The following is a 26,498-nucleotide window of genomic DNA, read 5'->3' as shown; positions in this document are numbered from 1 at the left end:
AAGGCCTGTAACACGCACCAATTGAGATGGCAAATGGATGTGAACATGCCCTGTCACTTGTCAGCTTTGTACTGAGCCGATCAGACCTAGGATACTGTGTACCTTTTTTCCTAATAAAGGCCTTCCATATATTTATTCGATTTCAAGTTTGTTTTTTCAAGATTGGCGATGACAGTGAGATTCAAACCTGTGTGTATTAAGCACAATGTGCTAGCAATCCTTCTATTTCCCTTCAGCCAAAGGGTTGGTGGAAATAATTAATAACATTTAATAAAATGATATATGTGTGTCTAACAATGGTTCATTGGGAAACCAAACCTCAAGGCTCTAAAAGAGTATATTGGGGTTATTGTATCACATTATATTCAGTGACAGGAATTTCTCCTTTTGTATCTTTGAAGTGAATATATCCTCTCAGAAAGAGAATCCAAGAGTGGAGGGGACTGGATATCTGAGTTTCTCTGGGAACGGGTTCTATCTTGAAATGTGATGAAGAAACAAAGAATAAAAATTCAACGTAATTTGATGTTAGCTTATAAGGTAAAAAAGAGAACTGTCATTTTGGTAATATTGTCAAAATCTTAAAATATATATAGACAGAGCTTCTAAGTTCTCCATTTTCATAAACATTGTAGATTGGAAATGTTAAGCATCATGGAGTTGTCAATCCTGGAGTACAGATAATTAAAGCAATTGACACCCATGTATGTTATTGTATTTTCTCCTCAAAGTACCTTTGCAAGAAGAGTTCCTTACAGGTCTGACAGTAATAGGCTTATTCCCCCCCAAAAAAACTATAATATTGTCAAATGATACCGCTATCTGTTATTTTACTTTTTAAAACTATATTGCTGATCAAATTCCAGATTGTGACACTTTGCCTGTCATTTAAAATGAAGTTATGGCTCTACTCAAATCGGTTACTCTCCTCTCTAAAGAGCTGCTTTTTAAATTATTCCTGACAACAGTATTTGAGGACAGATCTTCCATCTAATTTGGCCTCAGAAAAAATATGAGTTTTCCGTTGTTTAATAATATCACAGTTTGTGACAGATAATGTTTTCTGTGCTTGATTGATATGTGAGGTTATTAGTATACACGCTTCAAAACACACTTTACTATGTTAATTAAATGATTTAATCTTATAAAAACGATTGTACGTTTTACAGAATCACACTGAAAGTTGTTTTTTGTTCTAAACCTCTCTGCATTTTTACCCTTTACACTATTCCTTTAACCACATTAAGTATGAAATGAAGAGCCTGTGGATCATATATCTAATACGTTAAGGTACAATATATAAATTGGGGATATGACACCGCTCAAATTATTCCTTTGTTCTAATTTATTTTATGTCATGGTCAATGAGGTCTTCTCTCCTTTGATTAAAATAGGTGTATAATGCAACATTTGCATAAGGTTAATACATTGCGCTATTTCAATGTTTTTTATATTATTGGGTTTTCTCCTTGTAACGTCATTAATTTACATTTGATTAGCAATATAGTTTTCTAGCGTGAAAAATACTCTATCATACATTGTTAAGTTGTCTCCCGTGATTTAAATTGGTACAGCAAGTGATAGTAACAACCTATAAATAAAATGTGTACTATTACCTTATGTCAATTACTGTGGGAAATGTCTGGTTTTGCATGCATTATAAAATAGTGGAACATATAGTTTCTAATATGTACAGCTTGTAAATAAATATTGTTCTGTGTGTATTTTCAGCCTTGAAGAAGTCCCATGTGGGACGAAACACGGCGTGTCGGCTGTCAATTGTGAGCTGGAGTTTTATGGAAGAACATTTGAATAAAAGAATAAAGAATAAAAGGAGAATATTTTTCCAGAAATACGACTGGCAATGTGATTCATTGTTGATATTAATATTCATTGTTCTATATTATGCCCATTTTTTTGGATAAATGTTGGACCCTAATTTCCATTGATCTATAATCTACCTATATATTTGAGTGCAGAGCCATTTGTGCATTTTGTATTGGGTAATTTTTTTCCCAGCATTTGGTATGTAGAAAGGTTGCGTCCCTGGCTCATTGGACCACGTCTTGGATTCACTCAAACTGCCATTATACTAGATTGACTGGTGCAGGTTTTTAGTGCCTTGACCTTTCTTTGCAATTTTGTGACCTCTTATTAACTGTTTTACTCCAGGAATGAGGCATTACATGGCGATGCAATATGTATTGCGCCACATTTTGTCTCTTTTCCAGCCATTTCCCACTGATATATTTTGGCAGCTTTTTCCTGGCAAGCTATATTAAGGAAAATCTTGTAAGGGTGAAATAATTATTACATACATTGTAATTCTAATCTCTGTGCAAACTCCGGATTGTAAAGGGATCCTGCTATACAGTCTGACCAATAATCCGGCCATACAAGGAACTAAGCCCATTGGGTTCTGATCACAGATCACTTAGGTAATATTAAATAAGTTAATAAAATGATCCGGGAAGTGTCCAAATACCGTTTGAGGGTTAAAATGAATCACTAAGGAATTTCTTGGAACCTGGGCCTAGATGTATCAAGCCTTTTGCGATTCGTTAGGGCCGAAATTCGCAGAATTTTGGCCTTAACGAATCGCAAACGGACATTTTGCATCTTTTGGGATGTATTAGAAATTAGCAAAATAAGGAATCGCAAAAAATTGCGATTCCTTATTTTGCTTAAGCATTTAAGGAATCGCAATTTTGCGATTCCTTAAATGCCATGTATGAAATTTTTTAACATTGCGAATTCAGGTTAAGGAATCGCAAATTAACACCAATTTGAGGTTTGTGTTAATTTGCGATATCCTTTCAAAAACCAAAATATGACAATTTTGAAGGTGGCATGTGACACACATACATGCCCATAGGGCATGTATGTGTGCCATATGCACACACATGTAAGTTTCAGGGGTGCAGCAGGGTGTCCATGAGACACCCCTGCACCCTTGAAATAATTCTCAAATTGCGATTAGCAAATTGCGAATTCGCAATTTGAGAATTACTTCACAATCATTCCTAAGGGCCTCCTGGCCCATAGGAATGCATGGGAAATTATTCCTTATTTGCGAATTCGCAAAATGCGAATTGGCAAATAAAGATTAATAAGGAATCGCTAAAAAAAGCGATTTTTTACATACATTCCGTTTTGCGAATCTTAAATAGCGATTCGCTAAAAATCGCTATTTAAGATTCGCAAAATGGAATCTTGATACATCTAGGCCCAAGTATTTAGTGTGGCATGAGTCTTTATGAGGGCAAAACAAAGAAAAACGTTCCCAAATATGTACTCCCTTTAAGGATCACAGTAACACAGTCATAAGCTACACATGTAAACAATTTTCAAGTTTCAAGTACTAGAATATTCGACATCTACCTACTGTAAGAAGTTCCGAGTGCTAGATTATTCTACATTTACCCACTGTAAGAAAATTAAAAGTAAGCCATACTTAAAAACATAATTGGCAAAACATGAATTATATCTCTACCTCTAATGCCTTGCAGTTTTTAAGTCTGTTTCTTACAAAACACTTGATTTTTCCCAGACTAAGCATTCCAGTCTCCACCTTTTCATGAGTCATCAGTAATACCTTTTGCAAAGGTTAATAAAATCATGGCTTTCAAATGCATTTTGTGTGTTCTTATTTGCTTAAACTAACCACAAATTTAAAATCTTCAGATAGATAAGACAGTTCTTTATACATATCAGGACAAGTATGTGTAATGCTGCACACACTGGCTATTGGATTGTTCATGTATCACCTATCTTGATCTAACAAAACAGTGAATGCAATGCTTTCTGTAACAACGCCATCTAAGTATCCAAAAAATCAAAGGAATCCTCAGTGGAACTAATGCAAGATATGTTTGTCTGTTATCCTTCATCCAATGCACATCAGTTATCATACAGGTTTATTATTGATTTTAGTCACACAGGTTTTAGTGGGTTTACAAGAACCTCAACGAACACTAGAATTGTTCAATTCTAAATGACTGAAGTTGAATTTGATAACCACTTCAAATATTAACCCTTGTCTGCTGAAATTGGTTGGCTATTCTTGTCTCCACCTTGTCTGCCTAACCCCCAACCCCATCTACTAATTCTTGACACATCAGGCACTCTGATCTGTACATCTGTCATCTGCGTGCTTTACAAAAGAAAATTAATATTGAATGAATGGCATACAATATGCAAAGTTTGACCCACCAAAGCATCAGTGCTGAGGCTTTTATTTAGAAGGCTTGTTGTCTAAAATCTTCTGCCCACACATGTGGCTCAGTAGGAAAAGAACTTAAGATATCACACATGTATTAATAATGGCCACAACTAACCCATCAGGCATAGGGTGGTGGATCAGAGAGAAGACAAATGCACTGAGTCTACATCTCTTCTCCAGTGATGTTTAGGGACTACCCAGTCATAATTACAAGCCTGACATTTTATACAGGTATTAATAGAGAATTATTGTCTTCATGTGGCATCTCTGCAATATGAGAGTGCTGGGAAATAGAAAAAATATATTAATCATATAATTCTGGTAAATGGCAGTTAAAAGTTGGATTTTTCTGTACAATACTTTTAGAATTATGTGTGTCAATAGTGTGCATTGATAAGAGCATAGACAAAGGTCTGATAACTGAACTTACGTTTCCGAGAGATTTGATCAAGTCCTAAATGAAAAACAAAAGAAAATAATAAGTAATTATGCATTTTAAACTTTATTTTCCAATCTAATTTCCTCTTTAGCAGAAAATAAAACATTATTGATATGTGTTTTTTAGAAAATATCGTGAAGTTAAGTTCAGAAACATCTGCACTGGGCACAGTTACAATTAATATTTTTATATATTTTATATACATTAATTCAGTCAGCAGTTGAACAATTCACAGAAATAAATGTGCAAGTAGCTCAATCAAACACAAAAAATGCCAGACAGTGCAGTATCAAAGATGTAGAATACATGTGCAGCAGGATGCATTGGATAAGCTGGCAAAACAAATAGATGTGATAATATGATGCTTGAGGATACAGATTGGAAGGAAAACTCTGTCCATTCCTGGAAGATAGCCATACATCTCACCTAGCAGCTCATAAGATTCTAGCATTTACATTGTGCCTACACCAACCAATCCAGGCTCTGTTATCAAGACTCTTTTGTCTACATTGTAAAATGGAAGTGGTATCTTTTTTTCAGCATGTATTGAGTTGTGAATAGAGGCACGACTTCATGGCTTGGGAGGCCAATAAATCACATGCAATATATCTCACCACAAAACTATTGTATCTAGAATATTTATTACCAGTATATTGTCACAATATACAATGAGGTTGAGGGTCCTGACGCCTGTTAATGCTCACAACACCCCAAACTACAACTGAAGCAAACTCAATAATGACCAGAAACAAACCATTCATGACAGAAGTACCTGCTGCGCTTGTACCAAGAAAAATAAAAAGGCCCAAAAAATGGACTCCCTAGTTCACAAAAGAATCATTAGAAACTCGTGAGAGCCTTCAACCACAGAATGGATTTGGTGCAAAGGCCTATCAAAATATAATCTAGAAGCACTAAGAAAGAAACCCAAGGAATAAAAAAAACACATCTTCATGGCCAAGACAGGTCTCATCAAATCTGAAAACAAGCAGACAAAAAATTGACTAAAGAGGGCTTTTGACAATGTGAGGGATATCTCTTGCCCTCTCTCTTCTCCTGATATTGGGGATCTCAATAGTAACTGGAAAATTCCAACAATTCCAAGTTAATAAAAATCAAATTATGTATCTGAAATTTATTATTAGACATGGTGAAGTGGTCCTTGACCCGCAAACCCAATTCAGAATGCCATTTGTTGGACTTGATAACATACAATCAGTAAACACTAGCAGGAATCTCATATCATCCTCATACTTCTCTTACCAAATAACAGAAACAATTATAAAATACATAGTTCACCTCTTGCACCCTAAGTAACCAATGATAAGCATGTCTCTAGTACAATGGGAATTTCCTCAATGCCTGAAAACTGGTCCTGCCACTTGCCCACCGTAGAAAATAAATACAGACCTTAAAGACCTGAACAACCTTCACCAAGTGTCAAATCTCCTCTTTATTTCAAAAGTCTTGGAATGCAATGCAGAGAAGCGACTAGAGGTCTCCATAGAATACAAATATTCCATTTGGCAAACTACCATCAGGCTTTAAGTAGAATGTAGCACAGAGAAGGAGAATCTGCTGATAAAAGATGATGTTCTTCTTTACCTCTTGGTTACATTCAATACTGTTAATCGTATCTCACTGACAAAACTTTCTGGAAAACTGCTCACAATAGCAGTCCCTAAGTCAGTTGTACTATCCATTGTACACTCTAGACTTGATTATGGCATTTCCTGCTATCTGCTATTCCTAAACTGCACTTGGTCCTGCTAAAAGCTGCCCTAACTGTGGCAACCGGCACTTCAAAACCTGACCATATATTGCCGTTCTCCATCACTGTAAAACAGCTTCCTATTGAAGTCTAAAGCATTTTCAAACTAGCCAGGATTGTCTACAAAACCCCTCAGACAAGAGCTATAAGCTGTTGAAACCACAATCTAGTCATCTTAGGTAGTTCCAACGCTCTCTAAGTTTGGCATCACTCTATTTCTGGAAACTGCTTCTTTCAAAAACTTAAGAACCCTAAACAGTGCTTCAATGGTAATGTGCTGAGGATATGGAACTCCATCCTTCCAGTGATAAGGACCTTCTACAGACACTGCAGAAAGGATCTCAAGGACCTTCTCTTCCAACATCATCACCAAATTAGTCTGGCCCCACTTCACATATTGGTATTGGTTGGTAGAAAGGCAAATCTATTTTGTGCATTAACGCAAGAGTCCTCCTCAACGTTTTCTAATTGTACATGTTCTACAATATAGATCACCAGGTGCTTCCCATACGCATTCTTCTCCTCCCCCTCTTTAATCACTAGTTCTCATTTAATTCTCCAACCTTGCTCCACTAAATGTATTAGCATGCAAGTTGATCTTATTTTATATCCTGCACAGTTATAAGATTTCCCTTTTATACTTCCCTCTGCTCCAATATAAATCACTCTGTTACTTGTGGGGGTGTTATTTCTGTTCTATAAAATCTAACATATATAAATACATGCAGAAATGAATAATATTAGATGTGTTATTAAAAATAGTAAATTATGCTCGCCCATAAATACCATCCTTTATAATACAGTGTTAGGCATATAGATGAAACTAATAATTTAGTAGGTTCATATTGTTGACCTCGAAATAGTGACATACAACCCCCCTGGGGCACAGTGGGCTCAAATCTATCTTCAGAATTAGATAAATCTAAAATTGTATATGGCAACATTAGGCATATGTGATGACCTGAAGATGCGCAGGCAGAAGCTAATCTTGTGCACCTTATGGCTCGAGTTAACTCAATGCAACATTGCCCCGGCAAAGAGAAATGCCATATTACTTACCGGTAATCTTCATTAATCCTGATCCCGTTGTCCTCATCCCATTCATAAACAAGTGAGATAATCTTATCTCACCAACAGAAAAAAAGAAAGAAGGAATGCTGGCTCTACCCCACCTCCTCCCACCAGGCGGTCAAATACGTACCATACCTCTGGACTACTAAGCCACAGATGAAGGCCAGCAGGATAGAGAGGTTGGGAGGATGGTAATGGACAGCTGGGCGATGAGTAATGAAGATTACTGGTAAGTAATAGGGCATTACCACGAGGTCCATCCTGTCCTCGTCCCATTCATAAAAAAGTGAGAAAAGCCAAGCAAAAACCCGCATTCATCAACAACAAACCACCAGGACACAAGTCGGACAGCAACACCCACTGATTTATTGGCACAGAAAACAATACGTCAGGAGCACACAGCCTGTAGTACACCCAACCCAATATTAGCATCATGCCCCAGCAAATTTTGGATCCAATAATGCCTCACAAATATATTACAGGATGCCCAAGTAGCAGCCCTGCAGATCTCAGACAGAGAAACACCCTGAACCTAATCCCAGTACGCCCCCATCCCCTGGGTAGAATGCCCCTGCACACCCGCCGGAGGGAATAAGCCAACATAATGCCCTGCTTCAGCCAGCGACTAATGGGAGAAGAAGAAAACTTCCCTGCAGGAGAGGAAACCCTAAAAGACACAAACAGGGAGTCGGACTTCCGAAAAGGATGTATGCGATCCAGATAGATATGCAAAGCCCGGCAAACATCAAGCAGTTCATGAGTATTGATATTTACACACATAGATAAGCCTGCACATAGTGGAGATATGTCACAGAACCTCCATGTGTGAGAAAGACACTTTCAGGATATTAGGGGGAGAGAATATTGAGTTTTGATATGGTAAACCTGGGCTATTACAAATACCACATCAAACTAGTCACAATGGCTTTCCAAGGTAACCATTTGTTGATGCAGTAATGAGCTTAAGACTTAAAGGTGCAACAGTAAATGTGCATGAATAAAAAAGTGCAAAACCAAAGTGGTAAGAGATGTGAAACTATAGGTTGTGGTAAAGATAGTCATAAAACTAATAAACATTTCTAAGCAAAACACAACAGAAAGATTACTGGTGAAAATAGGGGCAACAAGATATAACGGTAGCCATTCAATAGGAGTACATTTAGTCCAAAAAAATAAGATTTTAAGCAAGAGGAAACTATAATCCAAGTCTCCAAACCTCCATTCAGGGCTACACTATTCCAGCATCATCCTCTCGCCACTTCTTGTAATTCCTTTTGTTTTCCCTCACAACTGCCCACATACCTGCAAACACATGGTATACCAACGGATGCTACCATACCAATTCCACTAAGATATGTCAGATTGCAGAATAAATGTCTACTATGGGGGCATCAAAGTCCTTGGCAATCAAAGGTTATTCACTTGCAGTGCACTCCTGTGGGTTGAAACCATGTGATGACCTTTGCCTACCATGATTTTAATTCACTTTTGGTGTTTACATCATTTTTTCCCTGCATGTACCTTTCTTGCCTTGAAGATTTCTTTCATATCTCTTTGTAGTTTTAGCAGAGTGGGAGCTGTCACAGAGTAGAACAGCCTTGCTAAGAATAGAATGTGCAGTATGTGCATTTGAAAGCATGAGAGAGAAAGAGGTCTGGAATGTACTTTTTGGTCTCGAAGAGCAGTGTTTTGAGCAGTTGTGCTCAAATGTGCATTATGTTGTACATTGGGAGATGAAGTGAGCAGTGCTATAGACAGTGGTGCACAAATGTGCATTGTATTGTACATTGGGAATTATTATGAAGTTCTTACTATTGGCTTTGTCATGCTTTTTGCACGCAAAGGCAGGCTCCCAGATTACTCAAATAGTTTAGGTTATTCATGTTCAAGGTTGCTTTGTTTTTGGAAATTCTTGTTGAATGTACTGCCAGAGACTTTTGTAAGCTTCAGTAAGATAAAGGCTGGAACACATGAGAATGCAGAAGAAACATGAGACCTCCTTTGCCTTGCATGGAAAGTGGCCAATTCCAATAGGTTTCCTTGGTGCAGAGGGAAGGCCTCTTGGAACCTTCTAGTGTGTTTTGAGATTTTAAAGCTGATGTTTGTTGACTTGGAAACTAGGATTTGAGCCTGAATGATGGATGCATCTTCAGTGCAGGAATCTGGTTGCTGAATCTCCTGAACCCGACTGTGAATCCCCCAGTCTGGAGTGGGCCTGGATAAAGTGTACATCAGGTGATGTGTTTTATTTTTTATTGTTTCCATCGTGATGCATGGCTGTGACAGTCATTGTGATGTGTGAATGTCTGTGTGCACCTTCAGTTTCCAGTGGCTATGATCATCTGAGATGTTTTCTTTGAGTATTGACTTTGTGATGTGTGAGAGTCTGTGTGCATATCCAAGTTAATCATTTTATGTATTTAGTGAATATATCTTTCCGATTTCTTGCAGGATGTCCTGTATTATCTGCTGGTGTTTCCTTTTATTATTATTATCTGCTTATGCTTCATTTCATATTAGTATCCATGCATTTAACAGTTGCATTTGGCAAGCATATATATATATATATATATATATATATATATATATATATATATATATATATATATATATATATATTCACAGAAAAAACCATAGGTTATAGACCATATATAGTTAGGAATTAGCATTTACAAAACCTTGAAAATTCACTGAAAAAACCATAGGTTATAGACCATATATAGTTAGGAATTAGCATTTAGAAAACCTTATTTTACTCACACAAAACCATTGAAATTCCATATATAGTTAGTTGCACTAACTATATATCGCGCACCCGCAATCCACTGCTGATGATGTCACATATTACATCATTCATGACATGGTCAGTGACATCACTGATGACATCACTGATGACATCTCAAATGACATCACTGATGACATCACTGATGACGTCTCATTTGGCATCATTCTTGTGCTAATACGATAAACTTCTTCAGACTCTAATATAACCTTAGATACACTCAGTGTATACAGACACTCACACACTGCCACTCATCCATGGAGTTACTCACACACCCAGTCAGTCATGCAAAGAAACAATCTCACCTCCATTTCTTCAACTATACAGTTATACACACCTTACTTATTGAAACATATACTAACACATATTTACTCTCTTATACAATCCCTGATACAAGTTCACAATGATCGATACAACCACTCACTCAGTGGCTCTCATGCACAGTTATTTATATATGCCAACTCTCACATGTACTGTGTTTGACATATGTACTTACTATGACATGTAGCATTGAGATATCCATTCACTCATCAATACACTCATGCACACAGTCAACTGCCCATGTAGCTGTTTCCACATGCACTCTTGAACTCATACACCTAGTGAATAAACTGCTCACACATCTATGCACAGAGTCACACACCTTCCAGCCACCCCCACACAAACTCAATCTCCCATAGAAATACTTGGGCAACCAATTAATAACACATATAGCCTCTCGTATAGCTAATGATCAACACATGCAGCAGTTTACATCACAACAGACATAATGATGCACAAATTAAGACAGTTTAGTCACTAACCCGTGCATTCAGTAAGACGCATTTAATCACTCACTCATACAGTCAATCACGCACCTACTAAAACCTTCATTCAGACACTTATACATCCACTCATTCTTCAATATGTAAAACATATTTAAACTTTACAGAAACACATAATCACTGGATGTTGTCATCAGTGATGTCATCAGTGATGTCACTGACCATGTCATGAATGATGTAATATGTGACATCATCAGCAGTGGATTGCGGGTGCGCGATATATAGTTAGTGCAACTAACTATATATGGAATTTCAATGGTTTTGTGTGAGTAAAATAAGGTTTTCTAAATGCTAATTCCTAACTATATATGGTCTATAACCTATGGTTTTTTCAGTGAATTTTCAAGGTTTTGTAAATGCTAATTCCTAACTATATATGGTCTATAACCTATGGTTTTTTCTGTGAATTTCATTGTTTTTTTAACAGCTAATATCTGTAGCTGTAAAATGTATTCTTCTTTAAATCCAAAAATATATTTTATATGTTTATGAATAATTTTTTTTTAAAATATTTTTTTTTCTTCGTTCCCGCTTCGCGAATCGGGAAGCTTCCCGTTAGCTGACCTTGATGCCGCGAAATAGACCGCGAGCCGGTAAACGTTTCTTTACCGCAAGTGCCGCGTTAGAAAACAACATCGTGACGCCTCCCGTCCGCATGACGTTCCACGTTGTCGCGTGATACGTCATATGACGTGCTACGTTAGCGAACTGGTACGCGAAGCGAGTGCCAAAGCGCAGGTTTCTGGAAGCAAACCGGGAGGCCCTGCAAAGCGCTTAACGTAAACACAGCAAGTCATGTGACTTGGTAATAACACTTTTCATTGGTTCATTTCACTTTTGGTTTCCTAATGATGTAAGACTAGGTCATATAATCTAAAATGAACACTTTTGATTGGTTGAGAACTCTTGTTTTTCCCAAATGATGAAAATCCCTCCTTCTTTCCTCACTCTGACTTTCATCATTGTGAGAGAAAGACCCTTTGTGATCACTGAGCAATGGCTTCTTTAGTAGCTTCAGCTGGTGCTTCCCCACCACCTCCACCACATCCAAGGAAGAGTGGACCACCTGCTCAAGTTGTAATTCAACAAGAAGAAGAAGAAGAGGAACAGGAGGACGAGCACGAAGAGAGGCAGTTTTTGCCTGAGCAGCCCAAGACGTCTCACCGGAAAGAAAACTTCATTTGGCAATTTTTTAAAATTCCCAAAGGTCAGAAAAAAGTAAATGCAAGATACGTTACTTGCCTTATATGTCAAGATAGACTGTCCAGAGGGACCGACAAAAAATACAGTTTCGGAAACTACACAATGCATCGCCATATGACTAGGTGGCATCCTAACAACTACAGTGCTGCACAGTTTCGGAACGACCTAGATAATCTCCCTATTATGGCCAGAAGATCTGTTGTACCGGAAGTAACGGGACCAGAGGGCAGGGAGATGGTGCCAAATATACAAATGAGATTTGGTGAAGTAAAACACACCTGCGTATTTTGCGATGGATTCATTTCCTACGGAGAAAGAAGCATCACTCTGATCAACAGAGCTATTGACTATCATATGCAAGTTTGTCCGAAACGCCCAAAATAATAAATACTTCTTTTTTTTGTTTTGTTGCTCCTGTTGAGCCCTTTACAATGAATCGTTTTCATTGCCCCCTCCAAGAAAAACCCAAAAAAATATAAAACTGTTCCGAAAAATTCAAAAACATTAAAAAAATGTTCAGAAAAATAAAAAAAAAAGTTCTTTTCAGAACTACCTCCCCGTTATTAAAAAATTGGTACAATATTTGGAACTGTGCCAACCTCTATTTCTCTTAGTTCGCTTCCTAGTTCGCTCGCTGGTACGCGAACTGGAAGCGAACCAAAAACAGTAAGTATAAGGGAAGGAAACACACACTTATGTTAAAAGAAAGACAGCTATAGGGGAGTAAACTAGAGATACTATTACCCATAATCCACTACTGATGATGTCACATATTACATCATTCATGACATGCTCAGTGACATCATCAGCAGAGGATTGCGGGTTTTTTGGCAACATGCCTTATCCACGGTTTAATAACGCTGCCTTTTGCTTTATATAAGTTTTCAAATTGTATGAAATATATACCAATAGGTCTTTATGAACCTTTAGGTAGTGCTTTTGTTCATGAGGTCTGGTCGCTTCCATACACATACAGATGTTTCAAAGATGATCAAGAAGTTTATCTGAATGGAGAGGAATGCACTGAGACGCCAGATCATTCACTAATGTGTAGGCACATACAGTTACACGATTCATGCAACAAACACCGACCAAATATGGCTTGCGTGTTGCAAGGCACGCCAGTTCCTGCTATCATCCCCACGTTCAAGTTGTTGGAAAATGGTAGTTATTTGATGCTCAATAATGAAGATTGTTCTGAGTTAATTAAAAGTATTCCTTTTATCGTAACAGTAAGTGAACGGGTTATTTGCTGCAGAAATGTTCTATTTCCTCCCACACATGAACATAGGGAGTTTTCAATCTGGCCACAAATACCAACCTTGGGACACGTTTCAACGGCATGACAAGAATAAGAGCTCTTTTGTCTCAGAGAGAGGTGGCCTTGAGTTCGGCCCGTGAAACTTTCGTACTTCACATAGCGAACACCCGTACACAGGTTTGCCTTTCAATTTCAGCAACATGTTTCCGACTATCTTTAACGCATCCTCCACAAAATCCCTGGCACACTTTTTTAAAGTTGTTACCAGTGGTCTCGTGACTTCATTTGAGAAAATCTTTGGAGTCATCCCTGCTCCCTTTCATTCCATTTTCTCCACTCTGGTTCGTGGATTGCATTTTTACTTGCATTACCAGCGGACGCTCTTGTGCTTTTTTACATTTTTAAATATGGATGTCCCTCCTATGCAACCTCCGACCCTGCAGCTGCTGACACTGTTCCGCAATCGCATGCTAGAATATTATGGCACAATGCCGTTGGCGATATTAAGCACGGCATATGGATTATCTTTTCGGTTCTCCTACTTCACCTGTGTCCAGCCTGTATTTCACTGCCTGACCTGTGATTTCGATTGGGCCATTGATTTGTGTCTCTGCGGACCGGTTTCTCCTGACGTCGACTTTAATCAGCTGATGACTCCTATCATTACTCACGAGTTGATTTGTCCTGGCGAAAGGATTATGGCTGTGGCATTGATGCATGGACTACTTGGTCCCTGGAATTTACTGGCGGCAGCACAGTCTTTCTTGGAACACAGCTTTCTTGAAAACCCACCGAGCTGTCCTCTGATGGTGATAGAGGATCCGGTGCTGGGAGAGCACGTATGTTCTTTTCCGCTTTTAAATTGGATGGCTGAACTGTTTTCGGATGAAGACGGTGACTTCCTGTTGGAGGCTGTTGCAGCTTATTTTGCATACACAGTTATGTCATAGACCTTTTTCATGTTTCATATGCTGAGTACTAGAATTTCATTGACAATTCATTGACTTAATTGTCAAGTTTTTATTATTTACCTTGCCTATTGGCTTAAGACTCGATAAAGTACTTGGCTGTTTTATTTTTCTTTAGCATTGAATTTTCCTAGTTTTTAATGCTTTACCTTGCGGACCGTCCACATATAAACTTGCAATCTGCTCTCATGAGATGGCACTTCTATTATCTTATTCAGTTCGTTTCCGGATCATGAGGAGGTGTCATCTAGGTCCTGGATATCTTTACACCGTGTTAAGTTAGCATGGGCTCATTACCGGTTTAAACGCCATTTTTCCTTTTTTGCAACTTCTGCACACGACATTTAGTTGTTGCTTTAGCTTTCCACCTAGTAGTTCATCGTGGTTTACATGAGAATAATATGTTATTGGTCTACTATCTGCTTTACTTGTTAAACTATATCTGTACAGCGAGTGCTAAAGTTTCAAGAACAACACGATACAGAATTGTTATGAGGTCTGATCTCCACGACTTCATACTCATAACATAAGTGCAACTTCTGCCAATTCTGGGCATGAGGCGGGTTTTATATTGCTTTGCCGAACACACATACACAACAGTTGATGCGGTTCACATGAAGAGAGAGCTGGTGTATGCTGATGTGATTCCTTCAAATCTAAGACACTAAAGTATGGGCACGCCCTAAACCAACACAAAGAGACCTTCTTAGCAAATAATATAATATGTGTATTAGGGAGGGTGAGATATAAGCAGCCGCGGGCCGTGGAGGGAGTTACGGTGAGGCAGGGAGGCGGGGAGGGGGAGAAGCAGGGTGGAGCCCTCTCTACCTTGCCCCTCCCCCTCCCCGCCTCCCTGCCCCACCGTAACTCCCTCCACGGCCCGCGGCTGCTTATAAGTGTTGCTAACTCTTATTCATTTACAGCATGTTAACATACTGTCACCATTCGCTTTTTATGTACTAGTAACTATGCTGGTAATTTTGCTACTGATAATATGTGTACTTGTATTCTCCACCCTGCTTCTCCCCCTCCCCGCCTCCCTGCCTCACCGTAACTCCCTCCACGGCCCGCGGCTGCTTATAAGTGTTGCTAACTCTTATTCATTTACAGCATGTTAACATACTATCACCATTCACTTTTTATGTACTAGTAACTATGCTGGTAATTTTGCTACTGATAATATGTGTACTTTTATTATCTAAGGTACTACGCCTGAGAAGACGGCATTAGTAAATAAACATTTCAAATACACATGTGTTCTTCTTAACTCCATGTTCTGGTTTCTAAGAAATATATAACGACCGACTGTTCATGAGTTCCACGTATCCTGAGGTACTATAAGTTCATATTCTGGATTGTCTAAACATTGAGAGTTTGTTATATCCAATGTGACACTGTACCTAGCTTGCTAAATAGTTTTTGATTACTAACGTGAGTTTTGGGACACCCTAATTCGCCGAGGTTCCAATCCTCTGTCCACAGTTCTGTGTGAGAACAGAAACCCTGCGACAGGGGCACCCCCGACCCTTGCTGGACCTTCATCACACTTGCGATACAACTCCAGCAATGCGCCACCTTTACGGCACAGATACATCACGCATCTGTGCTGTTTTTGCCCCGTGATGCGCCGCATTGTAAATGCAGCACACCATAGGTGACGGAACAGCGGCACAGAATGACTAACACATCCCTGGTGATGCGCCAGTCATCATAAATCTATCCCTATGCTTCTTATCTTGTTAGAGATGAACCGCCATATGTATCATCAAAGTTATTTGCATTTCCTAAATAGCGAACTTTAAGGAATAAATAGCGATTCTTTACCATTCCTAGTTTGCGATGAGCTATTTGCTAATTAGCCGAATGTAGCCCAATGAAGCCCAATGTAGCCCAATGTAGCCCAAAGATGGCCGCCAGACACACAAAAAAACAAATGTAGCCCAAATATCAGCCAGATGTAGCCCAACTATAGCCCAGTGACAGAATGACCAATCAGCTTCGCAAACCTCCGTTACGCGAAGCGGAGCGCTGTTACAGATATATATCTTTTTTTGAACGTTAATTTCTCAAAATCCACTGGAGCACATATATTGAGACCTAGCAAAGGCACATCGGGCTACCAGTCCCTAATATTTTGCCAAGTTTCGTGCAAATCCATTCAGCCGTTCAATTATTATTTTTATTATTTTTTTTTGCCCCGCGGGGCCCTTTTAAAACCTCCACATCAAACCTAGGGGGTCAGCGAGGATCTACTATGCCCCCTTATAGTTATTTCCCCCTTTGTTTTGACCTCCTCTTGTCTCTCGATCCTACCGAGAGACAAGATGGCGGCCGCTACGGACTGTTTGGAATGTTGACAGACGCCGGAGAACCAATCAGCTTCGCTTCACAAAGCTCCGTTGCGCGAAAAGTCCGCGAACCAGAGCGCTAACCGGTCCGCTGTTACAGATATATATCTTTTTTAAAACGTTAATTTCTCAAAATCCACTGGAGCACATATATTGAGACCTACAAAAGGCACATCGGGCTACCAGTCCCTACAATTTTGCCAAGTTTCGTGCAAATCCATTCAGCCGTTCGGGCTAAAAGTGAGGCCAACCGCCCTATGGAAAACTCAATGTTAAAAACACGTTTTGGGACCCCCCTTTTTTCTCGGCCCCCACTGGACGAACCCCCCCCAAATTTTCAAGGGCTGCTCAGAAACAAAATGTGCCATTTTCCTGAAAATTTCAGCCAATTCCGTCCACAAACGCCAAAGTTATTAGACATAGAATTTTCAAAAAACCCATAGAGAAAAAATCCTAACTATATATACCTACTGGCGACCGCCAGTAGGTAATATATATATATATATATATATATATATATATATATATATATCGTAACAATCCTGACCGCTATCAGCGCGGTTTAAGACAGGCGCAGACCTCTTCTCCTCTTTTTCAAATGGATTCAAGCTTTGAAATAAAGCGCCATCACACCATAAATCGTGTCAGCAGTGGTGGTTTATTTTCAGCAATTACAGAGCAAGTGCTGTCCTCGACCCGTTTCGCTCCGCAGGCGGAGCTTGGTCACATGTATCAACATGTATATATATATACTAGCAGCCCGCATCAGCGTTGCCTGGGGCAGAAGGGGACTGGGGGCAGCATTTCCGGATTGCGGCAGCGTTGCCCGGGGCAGAAGGGGGCTGGGGGCAACATTTCAGGCTTGGGTGCACTCCCGCCCTGGCCCCTGCCTGCCCCGACATTGCCCAGACCGCCTCCCGCCTCCCTCCTGCCTCCCGCCTCCCTCCTCCCGCCTCGCCTTTGCCTTTGCCTTACCTGAGCCGCCGCTCTTCCCCACGCTCCGGACTTCACTGCCACTCCTCGCTGCTCGTCACCGCTCCTCCCCGCCTGTCGTCATCACGCACGTTGCGGACATCGCTAGATCGCGGCCAGCGCTACGTCGCGGCTGGCGCTACTTTTAGGGGACTACTTTGTTTTTAAAGTTTAATTTTTTAATTTACGTTTTTTTTTTTTTATGCAGCCTATGTCCATCTACACACCCTGAGGATTACAACAATGTATTGGGTGTGTGGATTGGTGCTGCGGTTCCTGAGTTTACCTTGCCAAAAGGTTTCTGTTCTCTCTTTATAATAGTAGTATAGATATATATATATATACACACACACACACACATATTACCTACTGGCGGGCGCCAGCATGTAGATATAGTTAGGACCTATTTTCCATAGGAAATCCGCATCATTCTATTTGGAATAACTTTGGCGCCGGTTGACGAATCTTTTCAAAACTGGTGGGGCGTTCCGGTCCTCTCCTGAAAGGCTCGGAGTGATTCGTGAAGTGGGGGCCGAGAAAAAAGGGGTGTCCCCAAACGTGATTTCCCCATGCAATTTTCCATAGGTACCGCTCATCGGGCTACAGCCCGAACGGAAGTACACCAAATTTGGCAAAGTTGTAGTCCTCGGTTCCTACTCGTGCCTTTTGCTTATTTGGTGTAAATCCGTTCAGTAGTTCCTGAGAAAATGGCATTTAAAAAGTACATACATATCTATAGCATGGGAGGATCCGCAGACCCTGCCATGCATGAGCTGCATGCTAATTGGCTGTCAACACTCCCAATCAGGAAGTGTTAGCAGCCATCTTGTGCCTTACAGATACATATAATGTCAGAGGATCAAACATTCGCGTATAGTGAGGAGCATATCAAAAAACTATTGGAGGCACCCCCTGTTTTCGCATCAGCTTCCTTGAGTATTACGGCAAAAAATCAAAATGAAACAGATAAACTTCTGAGATTAAGGAAAAAACAAATTAGAACGGACCTTCATGGGCATTTTCTTTTACAACACTTACGAGCTGGTACATTCCCGGGAGGATTACAAGTTAAAAACGTCCCAGTGATTTTTACGGAGGATCCACTCTACAAGAAAGGATACAGTTACATCGAGACCAAGTGTAGCAGAGACCTAATGGTCTTAACAATCGAGACGGCACAGAGACTTTCAGCTGATCAACTGAAGGAAATTGAGACCCTTGAATCTGAAATCAAAGCAAATCAATTTATTACGGACGCAAAAACACTCCTGGAAAAAGTGGAAAAGGAAATACTTGAATTTAAAGATCTAACAATAAATCAAAAAAGCAACCAATTTGAGAAGGACAAACGTAACTTCTCATTGGAAAAAGTATATCCGTTCCTCCAACAGGACTATTATTCAAGACCAGAGTCTAGACGCAATTTAGGTGAATTCCAAGGCAGATCATCAAGAAATTTCATTACTTTTTCAGACACTTCATCATCAAGTAGTGGGGATAGCAATAGCAACGATAAACGCAGAAACACAAACCAAAGAGGCAATTTTCAACAGCAACCACAACAACAACCTTTTTTAGGGAGAGGCGAACCACAAACCAGAGGACGACCCAGGTACAACCAACAACCATGGGAAATGTCGACACGTCGACAGAATTACAAAAACTGGTAATGACACAACTCCAGAATCCCTCAATTGGAGGTGATACATCACCCATTCACAACCTTTCGAATAAGATTCTAACAAATAGTGAAATAAGCATTCTGGAAAAAGGTTTGACTTTTGTTCCAACCAAACACACCAACTTTGTCAAACTAAAGACAGAAGCTATTGAATTTTGCCGGAAGATAAAATTAAAAACTTTCTTTGCAAACACACCGATGGACCAAAACCAGGAAACAACGGGTCTAAGGAAAAAATCAACATTTTGCCCCCCATACAATAAAGTCCCGAAAGAAGTAATGACTTTTGAAAAAACTATACTTTCCGCAATCAACAACATGGAAAAGAAAAAACAATGGATTAAATGTAACATCACGAAATTGGAGAAAATTGCTCTAGAGTGTCTTAAGAACGACACGTCTGTGGTAATTAAGCAGGCAGATAAGGGAGGATCAATAGTAATTTGGGAAAAAGAAAAATATATCTCTGAAGTCATGCGACAGCTAAACGATCAAACTTGCTACAAAAAAGTCTCAAAAGATCCTACGATGGAATTAAACAATCAACTCCGAGTAATCCTGGAAAAAGGACACGCTGATGGCCTCCTAGGAAAAAAGGAGTTCGAATTCTTACAATGCAAATTTCCAAGGATCCCCCAATTTTATATTTTACCTAAAATTCACAAGGACCAAACAGCGCCCCCAGGAAGACCGATAGTCTCGGCATGTGACTCCTTATTGGAACCCATCTCTAAATTTGTGGACCATTTTTTAAAACCGTTTGTACCCCAAGTCAAATCATATCTGCGTGACACTTCGGATTTTATTAACAAACTAGATTCCATTAATTTCAATGAAGGTTCGGACTATTTGGTGACACTAGACGTAACATCGTTATACACACAGATACCTCAAATGGAAGGCTTGGAAGTCATAGGTTCCTTTCTAGAGACCAGAGACAAACCAGTGAGAATACCCACTGAATTTATCCTGGAATTGGCATCATTCGCCTTAAAGAAAAATTATTTCAACTTTAATGGTGATTTCTTTTTTCAAACAGGGGGAGTGGCGATGGGTTGCCCCTTCGCTCCTGAATTGGCTATTCTCTTCATGTCCAAATTCGAAGACAAATTCATCTACGAAGACAACCCTTTTCTTGAGTATATTTCACACTGGAGTCGTTTCATAGACGACGTATTTGCTGTCTGGACAGGCAGTGAAGAAGAACTTATTAAGTTTCACGAGTGGCTGAACAATAGGACCCAGGAAATCAAATTCAGCATAAAGTACTCACAGACAAAACTGGCGTTCTTAGATGTAGAGGTGTATTCTGTAGAGAATAAATTAGTAACAACACTTTATAAAAAAACGACCGATCGAAATAAAGCCCTACATTTTGATAGCCACCACCCAAGAAATCTAAAAGAAAATCTCCCCTTTGGACAGTATTTGCGGATCAAGAGAAACTGTCACTTCAGAGATGAATATGAACTTCATGCGAATCATCTCACAAAAAATCTTGTGGCCAGAGGATACCCGAAAAAACTGCTGAGGCGTTCCATGAAGAGGGCGTGGTGGACACCGAGAGAAGATCTATTAACTAAAAAAGAAAGAAAGCCAATGGAAAGGATGGTGTGTGTATCAACCTTCTGCCCCAACTCAATCAACCTCAAAAAAGTAATAAACCAAAATTGGCATTTAATTCAAAACCTTGATGAATCATTGAAAGACAAACCTTTGTTTGCATTCAAAAAGGATCAGAATATTGCCAATCATTTGGTGCGTGCCACTTTACCAACAAAGAAACAACCATGCTTACGAGCCATGTTTAGCCTACCCCCAGTGCAAGGTCACCATAAATGAGGCACCTGCACCTGCTGCTCAACAACAGAAGAAGGATCGCTGTTCAAACATAGGCAGACCTATTGGAAACATGATACATTTACAAATTGTAAATCGCGTTATGTCATTTATGGAATACGCTGTCCGTGTGACATGCTTTACATCGGTAAGACTAGTCAAGAGATCAGGTGTAGAATTACACAACATAAGTCCAGAATCAAAAAAAACGTGGAGACAGCACCCCTAGTCAATCATTGGAAATCACATAATCATTGTGAGTCTGATATAAAATGGACTGTACTATCAAAAATTGAGATGGACCCCAGAGGTGGTGACATAGAGGAGAAACTGTCAAGGAGAGAAGCTATGCTTATTATAAAATTTAACACAGCAATTGACGGTTTGAACGAATTTTCGGAAATCTACAAGTTGTAATTCCCCATGAAACTGTCCTTCTAATGAGCGTCGTTCTACACTATGCACTCAATCTTTGAAGATCACATCATAATCACCAGTCTAGCGCCAATAATTGCAACATATAAAATTGCTGTTGCCGCAGAAAACCAACAAATCAAACTTTGGGCCAACACAGGACCAACCCCTGTGTTTGAGCGCCTTACAATACCCATTGATGCACACAACAGCCTGTAAGATAACACTACATCTCCCAGAAATCCGCGGGGAATCACGTGTACTTTTAATGCACACCACACGGGAACCGATGCAAGTCACGTGATCATCCATTTCTGACTGACACAGGACAACCACGGATTGAATCGGCGGAGGGAGAGTGCACAATTTACGGTAAGAGCCCATCCACCGAAAGCATGTTTATACAGAGGCTGATAAGTCAGGTGAAGTTATTGAAACAAACCGCCCGCTTCTCTCCCCACAGTGCACGAACAATAAACAGACGGCTGGACGCCATTGAGTCAGAGTCTGCCGTACAAGTAAGTCCCCAGCAGGTAGAACCGAGCAGTTCACAACGCGCATTCTGCCCCAGGAACGCGCAGATCATAATTAATGTGCGCTCCTCTGAATTTCCTTCACAGATTCAGCTAAAACGAAATATTAAATCTGACAAGACAACAATACACACAAGTTGCAAATGTGAGTATGATTGTGAAGCATAACCAAGTGGTTGACTCAAAACAATGGTGCTAACAACCGAGTCCCTTATTATATACTGAATATCCACTTTTGATTATTTCAGATTCCACAAACCTCTTTTCTCTCACCCCATGCCATTAATTGGCAAAGGTAAGACCCAAGTTGAGGCTTGCCATGCGCTTACAAGGTGGTGCTTACATTAGTGATTTTAAAACAGACTTCCTTTCGTTTTTGCAGATATGTGGTCCTGATGAGAACACCCCTGAGTATGGGTGTTTGAAACGCGTAGACCCTTCTACGCGACCTTAGGTTTTTTTGAAGAAATTATAAACAAAGAGTCAAGTGAAACTCACACCAAGGTCGCTTTCCTTTGAATTCTGTTACGAACTTTGATTTATTTACACTTTAATGATGATTCTATGTATATTGTGTAAATAGGAGTATGAGTGTGATTGTTGAATGGTATGAGTGGGAATGGTGAGAGCCGTATAGTGAGTTAATTTGTATTTGTAATGTACTGAATCAATATTGTAATCTGTGTCTTTTGTGTTCAAGTGCCTAAAAAATGTAAAAAGTGTTTTGGTATTATAAAAATGTTGTTATAAAAAGATTTATTTCAGACAGAAAAAGTAGTCTGGTCTATATAGTGTTTTGAGTCACTATATTGGTGGGATCATTCAAGAACTAATACTGCAGTACTGGTATTTTTGTTTTGATGAGAATTGGTAGAACCGAGGCACACGAAACCTGTAAAAATAAGTGCAAAATGCGAAAAAGGGGGCAGGGTAGAAACACCCTGAGCCCCTAGGCCTGTTCAGGGGAACCCACAAGGACCCCCGAGGCCATAAAAAAAATGTAATTTTTTTGAAAAATCGGTAAAATCGGTGCAGGATGCGCGGATCCTGCCGATTAAAAAAAAAAACGAAGCGCGCGCTTCAAGGCTAATTAGCCCCTGAGGTGGCCAAATCCCGGGGGCATGCTGAAAAAAAGTGTGGGGTGGGGCTCAGGCTCCCCCAGCCGCACGGCCCCCCTCCTGGAGCCCTCGATGGCCCACCACCTCCCAGGGCCGGCTCCTGTAGTGTACTGGGGTGCCCACCCCGGGACACTGCTGTTTGCAATGGCAGGGCGGGAGCCTTGCGGCTCCCACCCTGCCATTGCAAACCAGCTCTCGCATCAATAAAACAAAGCAGATTGCTTTTCCACATGGAGAGCAGCATATTAGCTGCTCCCCATGTGGAAAAGCAATGCCGGCTCCCGCAGGAGGTGGGGAGCCGACTGGGACCGTGGGGGGATTGGGGACCCCCCACGGTCCCCAACAGGGGGCCAGGCCTTAAGTGGCCTGAGGAGGGGTGCTGCTTAGCCCCCCTCCATAAAAATATTTTAAAATGTGGGCATGCCCCGGGGGATGGGGTCCCCGGGGGCCCAGAATTGGCCACTGGAAGGGGGGCATCCCGCCCCTTCCTGTAAATTTTTTTTTTTATTTTAATTTTGGGGTGAGGCCCTGGAGGATGGGGTCCCCAGGGCCCCAAAAAAGTAAAAGGAAGGGGGGTCACACCGCCCCCCCTTCAAATAAAAATAAAAAAAATGTAAAAGACGCGATCGTCCCTAAGGCGTGTTTTAAATTGGAGAATTAATTCCCCTTCAATACTGGGGGTCCCTCGGGTACCTCCAGTAAGCGCCACAGTTCTGCGTTGCAGAGAGGTGCTCCAGGCCATGCCCCTTTTTACCTCTCTCTGCAACGCCGCCTTGTAGCGCTTACTGGAGGTACCTGGTGGGCTAGTTGGACCCTCAGGAATCAAAGGGACTTAATCCCCCAACTTAAAAAGAGCCAAGGGGCGTGTTTGCACAGTGGTGAAGGTAAGGAGCGGGGCCTGAGGTGATATGTGTGCAGACACGCCCTGTGACGTGTTTTAAGTTGGGGAATTAATTCCTCTTCAATCCTGAGGGTCCCTTGGTGCCAACTAGCCCACCAGGTACCTCCAGTATGCGCCAGGGAGCTGCGTTGCAGAGATGTGTTCAGAGGCCATGCCCCTTTTTACACCTGTCTACAAAGCAGATATGTGGCACTTACTGGAGATACCTAGTGGGCTAGTTTGACCCTAGGGACCCTCAGGATTCAAGGGGACTTAATCTCTCAACTTAAAACATGCCATGGGGCGTCATCAGTAATGTCATCCGTGATGTCATTTGAGATGTCATCATTGATGTCATCAGTGATGTCACTGACCATGTCATGAATGATATAATATGTGACTTAATCACCAGTGGATAGCGGGCGCGAGAGTTATAGTTAGTACAACTAACTATATCGGAGGAATTTCAATGGTTTTGTATGAGGGAAATGTCCAGCTAACTATAACACCCCTGAAACCTATGTTTTTTTCAGTGAATATATATACATATATATATATATTTATATATATATATATATATAGATATAACAGCTGCAGTCTCCCACCACGCCGACGAAACGACAGAGAAACCACGCAAATCCAGCGTTTCTTTTGGGCACAGGTATTTATTGAGGTCGAGTTACCAAAATCTGACGCGTTTCAGGCATCCGCCCTTGCTCACCGATCTATATAGATATATCCAAGAAAGAAGTGACTCAAACAGATAGACTCACCAAAGAACAAAAATATATTTCCACTACAACGTTTCAGCTTCCTCAGGTAGTTTCAAGATGGTAAGCTCAGTGGCTGCACAGATCAGCTGAATTTTCAAAAAGCATCATGAGTGAAGATTCCATTTGGAATGTGGAATCAATGCAGTCCTGAGAGTTCTTGAGATATGCAGTAATCAGGTTGTATTGTCAGTAATGTTCAGTCCATCTGGATGCAATGATTTTAAACGGCACATCCAGAAGTTTTCCCTGGAGTCCAGTAGTTCTTCCTTTGAGACATGTTCCACAGGAAAAATCTTCAAATCTGATAGTGAATGATCCACAAGGTTAAAATGATTGGCTACAGGCTGGTCAATTTTCTTATTAATTATTGCTGATTTGTGGTTCCTGAATCGTGTGCGGAGGTCATTCACTGTTTGACCTACATATGGTTTTTTACAGCTTTGCCGTTGGCACTGGATCACATAAATAATGCATGTTGAGCGACATGTTAGATGCTGTCTTATTGCATAGGTTCTTCTGGTAACATAACTAGTAACTGATGATGTCTGTAAAAGGTATTCACACGTGATGCACCTTTTAGAGTCACAGCAATGAACCCCTGCATTTGTTACAGCTTGCTTGAGTTCAGCTCTCACAATAAGAGATCATAAATTTGGAGCTCTGCGGCAAGCAATGACTGGCGGTTTTGGAAAAACCTTTTGCAATTTTTCACAAGTGGACAGTAAGGGAAATGTTTTTTGCATTATATTTCTGTAGTTGGGAGCTGATGGATGATAGTCAACTACAAATGGAGTTCTGTCACTTTTGTTTCTGGCGTTGGTATTCCAAATAAGTGCTTCTCTGGGTAACTGCAAAGACTTGTCAATTTGTTGCTGTATGATATGCAGAGGATAGCCTCGCCTTCTAAATAATGTAGCAAGCTCCTGTAGATGGTCTTTACAGGTTTCCTCATTGCTGCAGATGAGTCTTATTCTGAGTGCTTGGCTGTAGATGATGCTCAGTTTAGTGTGATGAGGGTAACATGAAGTCCAGTTTAGATACAAATGAGCATCTGTAGGCTTGTGGTACAGATCAGTTGTAATTTTGTGTTCCTGAATGGTGACTAGCACATCCAGAAAAGGGAGATGATGCTTCTGTTTGGTATTGCTGCTGGTAAATTTGATGGTAGGATGGATATTGTTGATATTAGCTGTAAATTGTTCCAATGTTCTACTTCCTGCATTCCATATTATAAAAATGTCATCAATGTATCTTAGCCATACCAGTGGTTTGATGCTAGAAGTAGCAAGTATACTGTTCTCTAGTTTGCCCATGAAGATATTTGCATAGGATGGAGCCATCTGAGTACCCATGGAAGTACCTTGTATCTGCAGATAGTGTTTACCATTGAATGTAAAAT

General features: G+C 40.3%; 1 protein-coding gene across 4 annotated transcripts in view; it reads right to left on the bottom strand.

Moving 5' to 3' along the window:
* TAC1 (tachykinin precursor 1) overlaps window positions 1–26,498 on the bottom strand; it is a 227,562-nt gene that overhangs the window by 73,678 nt on the left and 127,386 nt on the right. For all 4 annotated transcript variants that reach the window (XM_078663716.1, XM_078663715.1, XM_078663717.1 and 1 more), the window contains exon 4: window positions 4,653–4,676. In XM_078663716.1, coding sequence (XP_078519842.1) covers window positions 4,653–4,676 — 24 coding nt within the window. The remainder of the gene's footprint in view (window positions 1–4,652; window positions 4,677–26,498) is intronic.

Source organism: Lissotriton helveticus, chromosome 10 (genome assembly GCF_964261635.1).
Source record: "Lissotriton helveticus chromosome 10, aLisHel1.1, whole genome shotgun sequence".
In the NCBI taxonomy this organism is placed as follows: Eukaryota; Metazoa; Chordata; class Amphibia; order Caudata; family Salamandridae; genus Lissotriton; species Lissotriton helveticus.
This window is presented reverse-complemented; position numbering and strand designations above follow the sequence as displayed.